This window comes from Augochlora pura, chromosome 4 (assembly GCF_028453695.1).
Source record: "Augochlora pura isolate Apur16 chromosome 4, APUR_v2.2.1, whole genome shotgun sequence".
Taxonomy (NCBI): Eukaryota; Metazoa; Arthropoda; class Insecta; order Hymenoptera; family Halictidae; genus Augochlora; species Augochlora pura.
The window spans coordinates 20,188,053-20,200,783 of NC_135775.1; the positions used below are offsets into that span (position 1 = coordinate 20,188,053).

Genomic DNA, 12,731 nt, shown 5'->3' on the forward strand with positions numbered 1-12,731 from the left:
ACACGCGATTTAAAGGGGCGGAGGTTCGCGTGCGGAAAGGGCACGGGAAAGAAGAAAGGTCGCGCGGAACCCCCGTTCAGGGAGCATTCACGCGGCGACCTCGGAGCAAAGTCGGAATCCTTGTGCCAGCTGCGTGTGATAAAAGACGTGTGGAGGCAGCCGCCGGTGGTTGCAGGAAGGGTCGCTAATACTCTTGGAAATCTGCTCCCTCGCGTCATATTCGGTGGCTCCCCGGTATCGGGGATAGGAGGGAGGGAGGGGGGTACCACCCTCCACGAAATTCCGCGTCGACATCCGCTTGATTACATGCGTCTCTCTTCCGCTTCATTTCCGAGGAGGGGCCGGCTGTCACGGAAAATTTCTTTTCCCTCAGACCGTTCGGGCACCGCGCGAGACTTCCGGATCGGATCCCGAACGATTTTCCTCGAACGGAAGTTGATCTCGCGCATCCACGGCGACATTGAACACGACTGATTAGGGTGCTTTTTAAGAAATTCTCATTCTCACGTATCAATGGACCTAATTAACTAGAATTTACGCAAGATTCTATTTATTGACTTTTGGAAAATACGATTTTTGAATCGCAATATTTCGAGAAAAAAGGTACAATATTTTATAAGCATAAAAATGATAAATATAATTAAGACATTAAAGAAACGTGGATATTTAATTCAAAATTTTGCAATTTGTTTCATAGTTATGAATGGAAGAAGTTAAAAATGATATCTAACTTCTTCTAATTAAATAATTATTAAATTCTATAGCGCATGATAGATTGGTAGTATAAGTTATATAATCTGAATGATATTCGTACTATACATGTTCTTTAACTTTTGCTATTGATGACAAATTTAATCTACTACGGTCTTTAAGAATCCACAACATACACTAATTTATATTACATATATTATAAATAAAATATAAGACCAAATAACATGATCTGAGTAGTCTCGAAATAACATAAATAAAAGACACTTCATCTCAACTATACTTCCTTACTTCACTCCATAATTGAGCTAACCAAAAACTACGTTTTTGTCACTATAAAACGTTCACGTTTGTCTTTTCACCGCGTGAATTATTAATCGACCGTGCCCGTCTAGATAGAACATTCGCGGACGAGTATTGGTTTAAAATTCGCCGGGAATGCGGAAGGCGGTCGACCCAATACCGAATAATTGATTTGACATTTCGGTCTGGTTCGTACGGATCGAACTGCAATGGGTGGAAACTGCAACCATTGCAGGCAGGCCGGGGTCTCTTAGTGTTGCACATTCGAAGGCGGACCAGGCCTCAGCCGCGCCGGGTTGGAACGGGGGCCGTAATTACGGAGAACGACCGAGAATAACAATTAACACCGCAACGGCCGGAGGCTGCCACCCCGTCAACCTAAGCGCTTTCGGACAAGGACCAGGAACAGGATGGGGGCCACCCTCTTCTCCTCCTCCTCCTCCTCCTCCCCCTACCCCGGTTTGCGATAGACGTTATAAGCTTCAAGGTCGTTTGAATTTCCACGCGTTTTACACCGGCCGCCCTGTGATTCCTGCAACAAGACTAATTAGCACGGCCTACTTCATCTACGATGGGGGAAGGGGTTGGAAAGAAGTGGCGCGTGGTAAACGCCACTCTTGCAACGTACACGCGGGATTCGCGAAACGGAAGTAGGTTACCGATGGAATTAAAGCCGGTGTAATTAACTGCCGGCCAGGTTGTTTCCTTGGGAAAAATTAGTGTCGATGGAACTACGGTCTTCCGTGAACCCTTTGCCAACCCTCGAGATGTCTATCTCTCGTTTCGAAAATCTGAGAAATTCGGATTGCACTGAAAAAGTGAGATTTCGATTAAAATAAATGTTTTACTTTATTTAGAATATCATATTATATTACGTAAATAGCTACATGTAATATAGTATATTTAATTATTAATGTAAGCCTAAACAGCCTAGGTCCTTCAGGGTGCATTTTCTACAATTTTATTTTCTACCCTTAATGAGATTGTTCATTCCTAGAAAATATTGTTAATTTGTGAAATTGTGCGTTGAATTTTCATTAAGTTTTATAATAAATTTAAATTTCATATTTTTATCGATCTGACTATACCTTATTAATAATCGAATTTTATCATTGACACAATTCGCACAATAAATAGCTAAAGAAAGCTTTCTTCACTTACAAATAATAATATTTATAAAACAATTCTATTTTCACAGACATAGATTCAATTACATTTCTTACTAATTCACGAGCAAAGAAGCTATCAACATTAACAAATAAACTAAAACAACCTTAGCTGTGAGCAGGTCCCACAAAATTATCCTTACATAAGGAACAATCTTCTTTGCACAGTGGTGGAAATCCTCCCAACGGCACAATTGTCACTTAATTGGCTTTCGTAATAGAATAACGTTTACAATGGAAATAGACGGGCGGCGGAAGCCTTGAAGAGGTTTGACAAGTTCCTCGTTTGCTATTCAGCCGGCGTGCACAATAAGTGCGATACTTGGAGAAAAACAGTGCGGATTAAAGGCGAGGGTGCGACTTAATATCGGAGCTTTTCGGTTGCTTAACGCATTGGTATTCGCCGGCGGTGCTTCTCTAATGCCCCGCTTTTGTCTGAACAGGGCGGCCGTAGTTGGTAGGGGGGCGGCCGATTTTCTTCGAGGAGAATGTAATGGCTAGACAGGATCAGCTTCCACCGTCCTTCGTTTGGCCCTTCATTCTACGTGGAAGTCCCTCGACAGAGTCACAAAGACATGGAACAAAATAGGGGACGATCTGTCTTATCTTTCGAAGAATTTCTAAAGAAATACTAACGAACGCATTATTCTCTTACAGAAAATCGAACACAGAGTACGGTCTGCCTTGTTATTACAATGATCGATAGTGTGGTGTAATTAATATCGTTGTGTAGGATAAGTGAGATGAGAACATGCCAATTCTTGTTAGTAGACAGAGATAATATAATATAAATTTATAGATAATACGAGACTTGTAAATAATATATTTAATAATACTGTATTAATCAGTACATTGCAGATATTTATGAACATTTTTGTATATTATTTTATAATTATTAACGTGCTAACTAAATAACTTCTTATGATAGGGGTGAGAGCAATTTCAACCCTATACTTTGATCGAGAGGGTAGTTATGAAGAAAAATCGAAAACTCAGTTTTTGACCTAGTTAACAATGTTTAAAAATCTGAGAGGAACCTAAGACATGTCAAGCAGTCAAATAAACAGTCGATCGAAATTTTTTAATTGAAAATTGTCCTTGTAAAAAATCGAAAACTTTGAAAAGATCGAAAGTGGCAGTATTTATATTTTTATAGTACCGATATATTATTATAATTATTATTCGTAAACTTGTTCTAATTTTTCAAACTACTAACTCGTAGTAAGAAAGAAAATTGTTCTCACCAGCTAAACTAACCTGAAAAATGATTACGTTCCATTTATCCCTCGTATAATTCAGCTACTTATACCGCGGAGCTGTTGCGAGCTCGGAAAGTTTGAAAAACATCGATCCACCCGTACCAAGTACTTAAAATTAACCTATCAAAAGTTATTTTACCTACGAAGATCCATTCGACCGACTGACATGCACGCTGATTAAAAAACTTTTGCGGGCAGCCCGCGCGAACTCCTACGAAAGGAGTCTACAATTTCCGGTCGACAGAATCTCCGCACAGCCCGCGGAGATTTGTTCGGTAAGATCTCAAGGTGGTGGTCTTTCGTTACAATTAAACGGAGGGTGTCCACCGTACGCCGGGAACGAACGTGTATTCTTGAAGGGACAACGATCCCGCAATAAAACAAGCGGCCCCCGCGCGCTTTTGTTGCGGAAGAAGTCCGTTTGCTCGGGAGATATAGCGCGCGTCTCTGCCACTCTTGTCCGAGCCACTCCTCCCTTTTTTTCCCTTCTTTTCCAGCCGGGCGCCACGAGCCATACAACTTCCCCGTATTTATGAGGGATTTTCCGGGCGTTGGGAACAGGGTGCGCACACCACCAATTTCCAGCGATCCGGCGGGCAGGGCAACGGGGCCGGTGGACCCCCCGTCCCAATTTTTCTAGCCCATAGGTTTTAACGAGGAGCTTTCCTCGGAAATGATCGTTCTTTATTGATAACCGGAGCACTTCTAACAGCGTTTTTATTCCCCTTTTCCGACCGGACCGGCGCGACGCAGTTTTTGCCCGGACCTTCGCCGACCCTCGAACGAAAGGGGTGGTGCACCGGGGATAAGGTGGAAGTTAACGAAGTCTCGCGTAATCCGCAATTACTGTTGTGATTTCTTGTTTAACCGAGCGCGACGTCGCTCGACTTCTGACGTTTTATCGGCGCGCGAGCGGTGAAACTTTTATGGCGTGGCGCTGTTTTAAACGTTGTTTGCGTTTGGCTCTTACTATACTGTAGATCTTTGTGTAATCGATCATTTTTGTCAAATTGTTTAGAATCGATGGGATCCTTGATATAATAAGTTTCTTAGCAACTGTATCTAACCTTATAGTATATTAATAATTGGAGTGTAGATTCTTGTGCGAATTCCAATTTCAACAGAAGAAATTATAGTTACACAAAATGTGTAATTAAATTATAGTTACAAAAAAAGTTTTTGCTCCAAATTAATTCTTTTGTAGATCATCTTCACAGAATAATTTTTATCTAGTAAAATAAAATATCTACTGCACTAGATTCTTTCATAATCAACCTAAATATACAAATTCCCCCTTAGATAGAATTTCTTGATTTGAAATCTAATAGCAAACTTCACGGTTTGCTGATAATTGTTTCTTTTTTTATATAACAATCATATGCATGTTGCAGGGAATTGTTTGCAGCAATTTCATATTCCGTATCTCGTTTTATAATCGTTTGTTTATGTAAACAGGCGTTTGTTGCAACATGCACTTTTACTTTGAAGTAGAAATCGCTCATGAATTATTAATGCATTTCGACGAAAACTGTTTAGGTCACGAATTGTTCTCAGGGATTCAATTTACTTATTTTTGAATCGTAACCGAACAAAACGAGCGCGTAATTAATTTCCATATCTATTCAATCAATCTGAAAGCAGAGATTAAGCGTTCATTAGCCAGAGAGAAGATATAACGAACTGTATATCTGCCGTAATAATTTAACAATCGTAAGAACTATAATTAGTATCCGTGCCGAATTCCAGGGTAATTACAGAAGCAGCGATATATTTCCCAGCAATCCCCCTTAAGCAATGAAACGGTACCAAAGTGCTCGAATCAATTTCAATAACATTCGTCATGAAACAGAATTCATCTCTATGAAGGTTCGGTCGGGAGTCGACGCTTTTGCGCGAACTCTCGCGGTTGGACGGCTATAGCATTCTTCGGCATTAAATTCTAATTAAAAGTGAGTCTGAAAAACTGTCTGACGTTACGCATTCCTTGCAGAAATTAAATCAGTTTTTTTATTCGGCCGAATCAATATCATTTGCGAACGTACGAAGGCTCGTTTTTAATTAACCCTTATCTCAGTATCTAAAATCGTCGACGTTGTTCAATAAGTAGTAATACTATAGTTTTATATAGTAAGTGTCTATGTTAAGTTACTGTTTTGTATAATTTTTATAAACCTGCTTTTTTATTTATTTTATTTTTATTACTGTGATTTTTATAGGTTGGAGAATTTTCACTTTTATATGAGTCCTTTTCTCCTATATTCAAATATATACACGTATAACGAGTTTCTATATTACGTTACTATCTTATATAATTTTTATCTAATTATATAAATAATAATTTGTATTTATTTTACATCTATTATAGGAATGAAATATTATCTTTATTAAATTCCTGGAGAATTCCTAGTCTTTCCTACATTTTCTAACATCTTTCTATATAAAAATTCCCGGGGTACCTGTATATAATTTTATATAATTTTTATACAATCAAATAGAAATTCATCTTAATTTAATTTACATTTGTTACCACAATAAAATATTATTTCTCTTTTCTGGAGAATTTCTACTTCTTCCTACACTCTGTAATCTCCTCTTCTACAATGGTATTTATTAAACACATGTATAATAAATTTAATCGTCCCGTTCTCATAATTTTTAGATAACAAAATGATAGACTCGAAACAGATATTAACACGGAACATACCATAAAAGTATATTGAATCTGCACGAGAGTGTAGACCCCGGTTATTGACTTAGGGGTTAACAGAGGGCTCGAATTATTGTAGAAATCGTCGGGGTTGAAACCGGCGGCTGCAGAAATAATAGACCCGTAATGCACCTGGTGTTCGATAGTTACAGTCGGCATTCGTTTCATTTATTTTCCAGGTGCCGCAGCCGCATCCCGTGTCTACGTGGACGCATTGTCTCGATTAGCACGCCAGGCGCAACTGGGGACATGGGGTGGTTCCAAGGATGTCGGTAAGTTTCGCAATTTTCTTATTATCGCGTCGCTCCGGTAACTTCATCCCGCTGTTTCCCGTTGCTCCCATGCGACCCTGCTTCGACCGAAGGGAGAAAACATCCCCACATACAACAGTAAAAAGAAAAAGAGACGAAGAGAGAAAGAGAGAGAGAGAGAGACAGAGAGAGAAAGAGAGAGAGAGAGAGAAGACGCGACGTCGGGTCTCTGATGCAGCGGCTCGTGACGTTCATTACAGGTGAATTAATTAAAATTTGTCACGCAACTATCGGCGGACAAACGCGCGAGTCGCTCGATCCTTAACCGACAGACAGGCGAGAGAGCGAGCGCGCGCGCGGTCGACCGAGCGGAGGTTAATTAATTAGCGCGACACGCGTCATTAGGAGAGCAAATAAATCGTCGGCGGAAAATTTTGTTTGCCGCGATCGCCGGCTTCCGTTTGAATTTAAAGCAGAATTTTTCGTCCTGTTTGCCTCTCTCTCTCTCTCTCTCTCGCTCTCTCTCTCTCTCTCTCTCTCTCTCTCTCTCTCTCTCTCTCTCTCTCTCTCTCTCTCTCTCTGTCTCTCGCTCTTTGGTTCTCACTGCTCGTCATCGAGCCCGACTTTGTCTTCGTTCCGATGCGTCTCTTAATTACCAGATCGGCCAGGTCTCGTGCGGTAATTATTTCAATTACGGCGCGCCCGGGTTCCGTTCATTGTAAATTAATAGAAAAACGGGAACAATTAGAACCGACCGGTCGCGATTGAAATGTCGTCGCGCTTTTTGGATTGCTCCGGGTAATTATTTCGTGTGCCGTTGCGTGCACGAGGCCCCCCGTTCCTTTGAGAACCGAATTCGGGATTCGATTTGATTAATCCCACCGATGGCACGCCGCCGGTTTTCCATGCGTGCTGCTACGGTCATTCTCCATGAAATATTCGACGGCGCGAGAGACTTTCCAGCCCGGAGTACTTATATTCAAATGAAATTTTTAGAAATCGTTTTTAGAAATCGTTTTTAGATGCGAGCGTTTGACGTTCATGTCGGACGTTTCAGAAACAATTTTTCATAATTCTTGCGGATGAATATGAACGTTTTTAAACGCGTCATGTATAGGAGAGGATAATTTTATTACTTTTATTTCGTATTGCTCTTGTTTCCTTGAATATTTAATGGAAATTATTTTTATTGTGTGTAGACTTATATGTAGACTATGGAATTCGAGAAACGAAAATTGTGAGAAGGAGAAATTATTTAGTTTAGTTTATATATTAGTTCATATTTAGTTTACATTTAGTTTAATAATTTTACTAAATCGTAGATAGTATAAAAGTATTTGAAATTTTCGATAGAATTATTCAAATTTATTTTACAATTCTTTTACCAAATCCATTCATTTTACACTTGCCTAGAATTTATATTTTTTAAATTGAAAATAGTTTCGCAACAAAATGCAAATAAACATCGAATAATTCAATTCACCGAGCAATCTATTAAAAATACAAAGAACAAAAGTCGCATTTCAACCAAACAATTCTTCATCCCCAAATTGATCATTATACTCGCACCCCTTAATCAAGACTAATGGACCAATGATTATTTACACGGCTTTCACCGACGCAGTATTTGCCAGTCTGAAGTGTCCATAGAAAGAAAGGAAAAGGCACCCCATAACATTAACCATCCCCAAAAATGAGGATCACCGACCGGTTTCTCAACCTCATCGTTAAACACCAAGCTTTGTGGCAACCGCTCTGCGATCTTCCTCGCGAGTTCTGAACCAATAGAAGACACGATACCCCCTAAAACCACCCTCGCCCCTCAAAACAAATTAACGCTCGTCCGTGAGGCTAATTTCGAGCGTCTCCCATTTATTTTTCCCTCGCCAGCCATCGACGAAGTTTGATCTGTCGCGGCCGGGGGAGAGCGGTGGACACAAGAGCACTCTCGCGGCTTCTAAAGCCAATAAAGTCTCAGCCGTTTAACCGTCTCTCCTTTCCCGGCTGTCTCACCGGCCGTGGTACGGGGGTTCGCCGACGCGAGCTGCCCGGTAAAAGGGGTGGAAAAACTTGCTAACAGGATCATTGCAGCGTGATAAGTGTACGTATTAAGTCCGGGTCGCTAACCTCCTGGAGGTGGTTCCGTCCGCCTCGAAATAAGAAACGAACACCGGCCCGAAGTCGCGCGCGCGGCGACGGTCTTAGGAAGCCGTCCAAGTGCGACGGAAGTTTTATTTGTTTTCCAAGCGAAACGGGAAATCCCATTCGATCCGGAACGAATTGCAAGCGAACCGCTTCTCGCTTCCTCTGTCGGCTTCGTATTTTCCTCCTAGCGAGGACCGGCCCCCGCTTTGTATCCCTGGAATGTTTAGCACGAAACTACCCCTGTGCTTTCTACCCCCTTTTTTTCAACCCGCTCTGCGAACTGTCTGTTACTCCCCCCCCCCCCCCCCCTCCCACTATTCCACGAACGGATCAACGAAGCGACGCAGCATTTTCTCCGAACGCACCTGGATTTTTGATTGCTCGGTTCGTTCGGGATTGTTGGTCGATTTCTAGGTTCGCAGGATGATGGTTCTATTCTAATTCGGAACAACAGGTGAGACGCGAGATGCCGTTTCCTTGTAATTGAGAGAACTTTTTAGACGAAGCATTTAGTATTTTTACGAAATATTAGAAATTAGGGGTTGATCCATTAATTAAGAGTAAAGGAAGATGTATTTGATAATTTCATATTATTTTCATAATATATGTAATGTTAATATAGTTCATTAATTATATATAATATTAATATTTAATACTAATCATATATAATACTAATATATATAATATTAATATACAATATTGTTTTGATACTATTATATGTTATATCTGACATTTGATAGCTCTGTTATCGAATACAATTAACTATATTTTTATCGAATAAGGGACGTCAAACATTTTATTAAAAAATAAAAGAATAACAAACTGAAAGGAACAAAAGTTATAGCAATTGTTCCACTGCTCTAATTCACCGCGCTCGAGCTTCTCGCAAGAGATCCTAGATATCTATCCCAGTATAAAGGGTTGAACGCCGACGTCGGAAAGATTCGAGGCATGGAACGGTTACAGGTGGATCGCCGTTAACGAGAGCTAACATGTCCATAATTTATCCAGCTTATTCGAACAGGTAACCGGTTGAAACGACAAATAATAATACGGTAACCCTATTTCGAGGTAGCGCGCGCGCGCGCGCGAGCTGGCGCAGGGCAGGGCAGGGCTTAAATTGGAAGGTGCCCCGGGGCGTCTCGTATGTAGTTAACAGGGGTTATACCCAAGCCTCGGATATTCTACCCAACCACCGATTGCAGTTAACTTCGGCGACCATCCAGGCCAACGGGATGATGCAATGTAGGCAATGTTCGAGAACTCGTTTTGTATTATCTTTGAAAATAGCGCCGCATGCCGGTGAATACTTCCGTGTAATTACTCTCCGCTATCTAGCCGTCGTATCCGGGCCCCGACGATTCTCTTATTTATTTTGCCTGCATAGCCGAGGATTAGAACGCTTAATATTTAACCCTACCGGTGAACCCCGCAGGTTGCCGCGGTCCCACGCAAATTCCGTTTCACCGTGGGCCGGCACCCTCGATCTTTCCCTGCTGTAAACGCTGTCTCGTAAAACGGATATCTGATTAGAATTGTACTTCTGTTTATTTTAAGATAGGCAGGGAATTTTAGTCTTGCGGTGGAAGCGACAGGTGAATTTTGATGGTGTAAAAGAATTAATAAATTTAGTGACAGAGTGAACACACTTTTTAGCTATTTTTTTCTGAGAATAATCGATGCTGGATATTTTACAAAAATATTTATTGTTATACGATTTTATTTGTTCGACTTTCTTCTATATAAACTTTTCAGCAAACTGTACTTTTTTAGCACGTTATCATTTTTTGTGGATAGTATTTATATGAATCGAACGCTACTTTATTTTAATGAGAATAAATTTTAATTATCAAATTTTAATTTCTTCCCAAATATTAGCAAAATATATTTCTAGCCAACACTAACAGGGTTGATCATTAAAAAACAAAGTAAATATTATTTTTTTTATTTTGCATATAGATCGACAATCCTTAAGAAAATGATTAAAGTCGTGAGAGATATGTTTTATCCTTTTAAGTAATGTTCACTTGGAATCTCTAGCTTGCTCAATTATTACCTGGCAATTTTCAATCAGGAAATAATTTAAATTAGAGTGGAAGATCATAAATCGTCGGTTTTCGATAATTGTGTGGTTAAACGTCAGAAGTGGATGCCACTCGAAAGACAGGTTACGTCAACGAGACCGAGTGAACTCCACGATAAAATTGAGTGTCGTCAGGAAAGTGTTACACTCGAAAGACACTCGGGGAGCTTCTTACAACAATCGATGGTTACCGGACCGGAATATCTTATTACCTCGAGACCTGGCCCCGTTTGGCAGTTTTCCAGTGTACGCCAATTTGCACTCGTTAAAGAGACGCCCTCCCCGAAACTTTCCGCGCCGACGATGTTGACTAAATGTTCCACCTCTCTTAGCTGAACTCAATTTTCATTACGGACACGTAATTCGATGCCGGAATTTCGCATATCCATTTAGATCATTTAGACGCCGAATAGTTCCCGGCGTGTTTATGCTCTCGGCTCTGTCGCTATGCTACCAATTTTCGTCAATTTAATCACTCGGGGGAGGCGCATAAATTGACGGGATATTCAGCGAAACAGGAAAACTTTCTCGCAAATTAAGTGATTCGAATGAAGAAAGCCGAACTTGGATACGAATTTTAACGATTATTACGTAATTATGGTAGAATAATAATTGATGGTAAATGGGGGACCATAAAAGTTGCATGTAATTGCAGATTTTTATTTAACTATTTGATTGTTTTTGAGTACATTTAGAATTTATCGGAGATGCTTTCAAGATGAAATTAGTAAAGAAATAATAAAAAAGTTGACATAATTTCATGTTTGTTTAATTAGTTACTTACTCGCTGGCTGGTTAATATTACAGCTACACAAAAATAAAAATAAAAAATATATGCTTTATAAAGAATGTTATATTCCAAAAATACAGTACTTCAATTTCTGTATAGTTAAATCGTTCGATCATTAAACAATACAGTGCAACACTTTACGCTAAATATTTCGTATAAACACTGCGAATTATGACAATAAAACCACGGTCGCCTAATTATTCAAAAATATAACAGTTCCATTATACCTCTCTTTTCAAACGAGATGTTTGCCAACTTTGGATCGCGCACGATGACGCCGCGACTCTAACGAGGTCGATAAGGCGCGATTATAACGAGAGAACAATAAAAGCCGCAATAACGCGATCGCGCGTAGTTCCAGCCTGACAATTTGACTATGGAACAAAAGAGCACCGGCTCGCCGACACACATTTCCCGGCGCGCAATTATCCGTCGAAAAGTTTCTCCGATTGGCCTGTTTCACGTGCTTTTTCCCCATTCTACGCCCGCTGCTTTCGAACTCCATTGTTCGAACGCGGCGGTGTGCCGTCCCTCGCCCTCCCCCTCGCCCTCGAATCCTGACAGTTCCATGAGACCCGGGCGCTTGTACCGTCGTTGTCGATCGAGTAATACAAACTTTCGAATATCTTGTAACACGTTCCGAACGCGGAACGGTATCGCGACGCAAACGGCAACAACAACAAGCCGAACAACAGCAGTAACAACGGCAAACATTATCGTTTGCCGTGGCACGGTGGCCCCCCCCCCCCCTACCCTCCATATTCAATCTCGCCGCGGCGGAGGATATTTTCGAAGCGCTTTCGATGCGAAACACACGCGCGCCGGACCTGGACTTTGCTAATTAGTTCGGAAATTCGGGTATAATTAATTCGCCGGTTTCGTTATTTGACGCTCGCGCAGCGATATTAAAACGTTCGAGAACGCGGCGTGGGAAGATCGACTTCGATCGTCGATGAGCTCCGATCGAACAGATCGTCGTTGTCGTTGTTGTTGTTCGCGGATTGACGATGAAACAGAGTTTTGCTTTCGCCACTTTCGTCCAGGTGTTGCGCAAAGGTAGTCGGCGATTGCGAGTGCGATTAAACGACGCGTTGAAATGATGGAAGACTTATCGTTCGATGAAATTAATGGTCGCCGAATGGCTCGATGTAATTAGAATCTGTAATTAGTATGTAAAAGCAAGGGGAATTCATGTGAAGATATAATAAAAGGTACTTACAGAATTACACGTTAATATTTAGAAAAATTAATTTTGTTATTAGGTGATATTCAGTTCTTGGATATTTTTCTGTTTTATATTATACATAGTTATTTTTGTT

The 12,731-nt window shown here is 40.7% G+C and overlaps 1 protein-coding gene across 1 annotated transcript in view; it reads left to right on the forward strand.

Moving 5' to 3' along the window:
- Irsp53 (Insulin receptor substrate 53 kDa) overlaps positions 1-12,731 on the forward strand; it is a 295,332-nt gene that overhangs the window by 174,053 nt on the left and 108,548 nt on the right. The window contains exon 4 of the mRNA XM_078178240.1: positions 6,323-6,415. Coding sequence (XP_078034366.1) covers positions 6,323-6,415 — 93 coding nt within the window. The remainder of the gene's footprint in view (positions 1-6,322; positions 6,416-12,731) is intronic.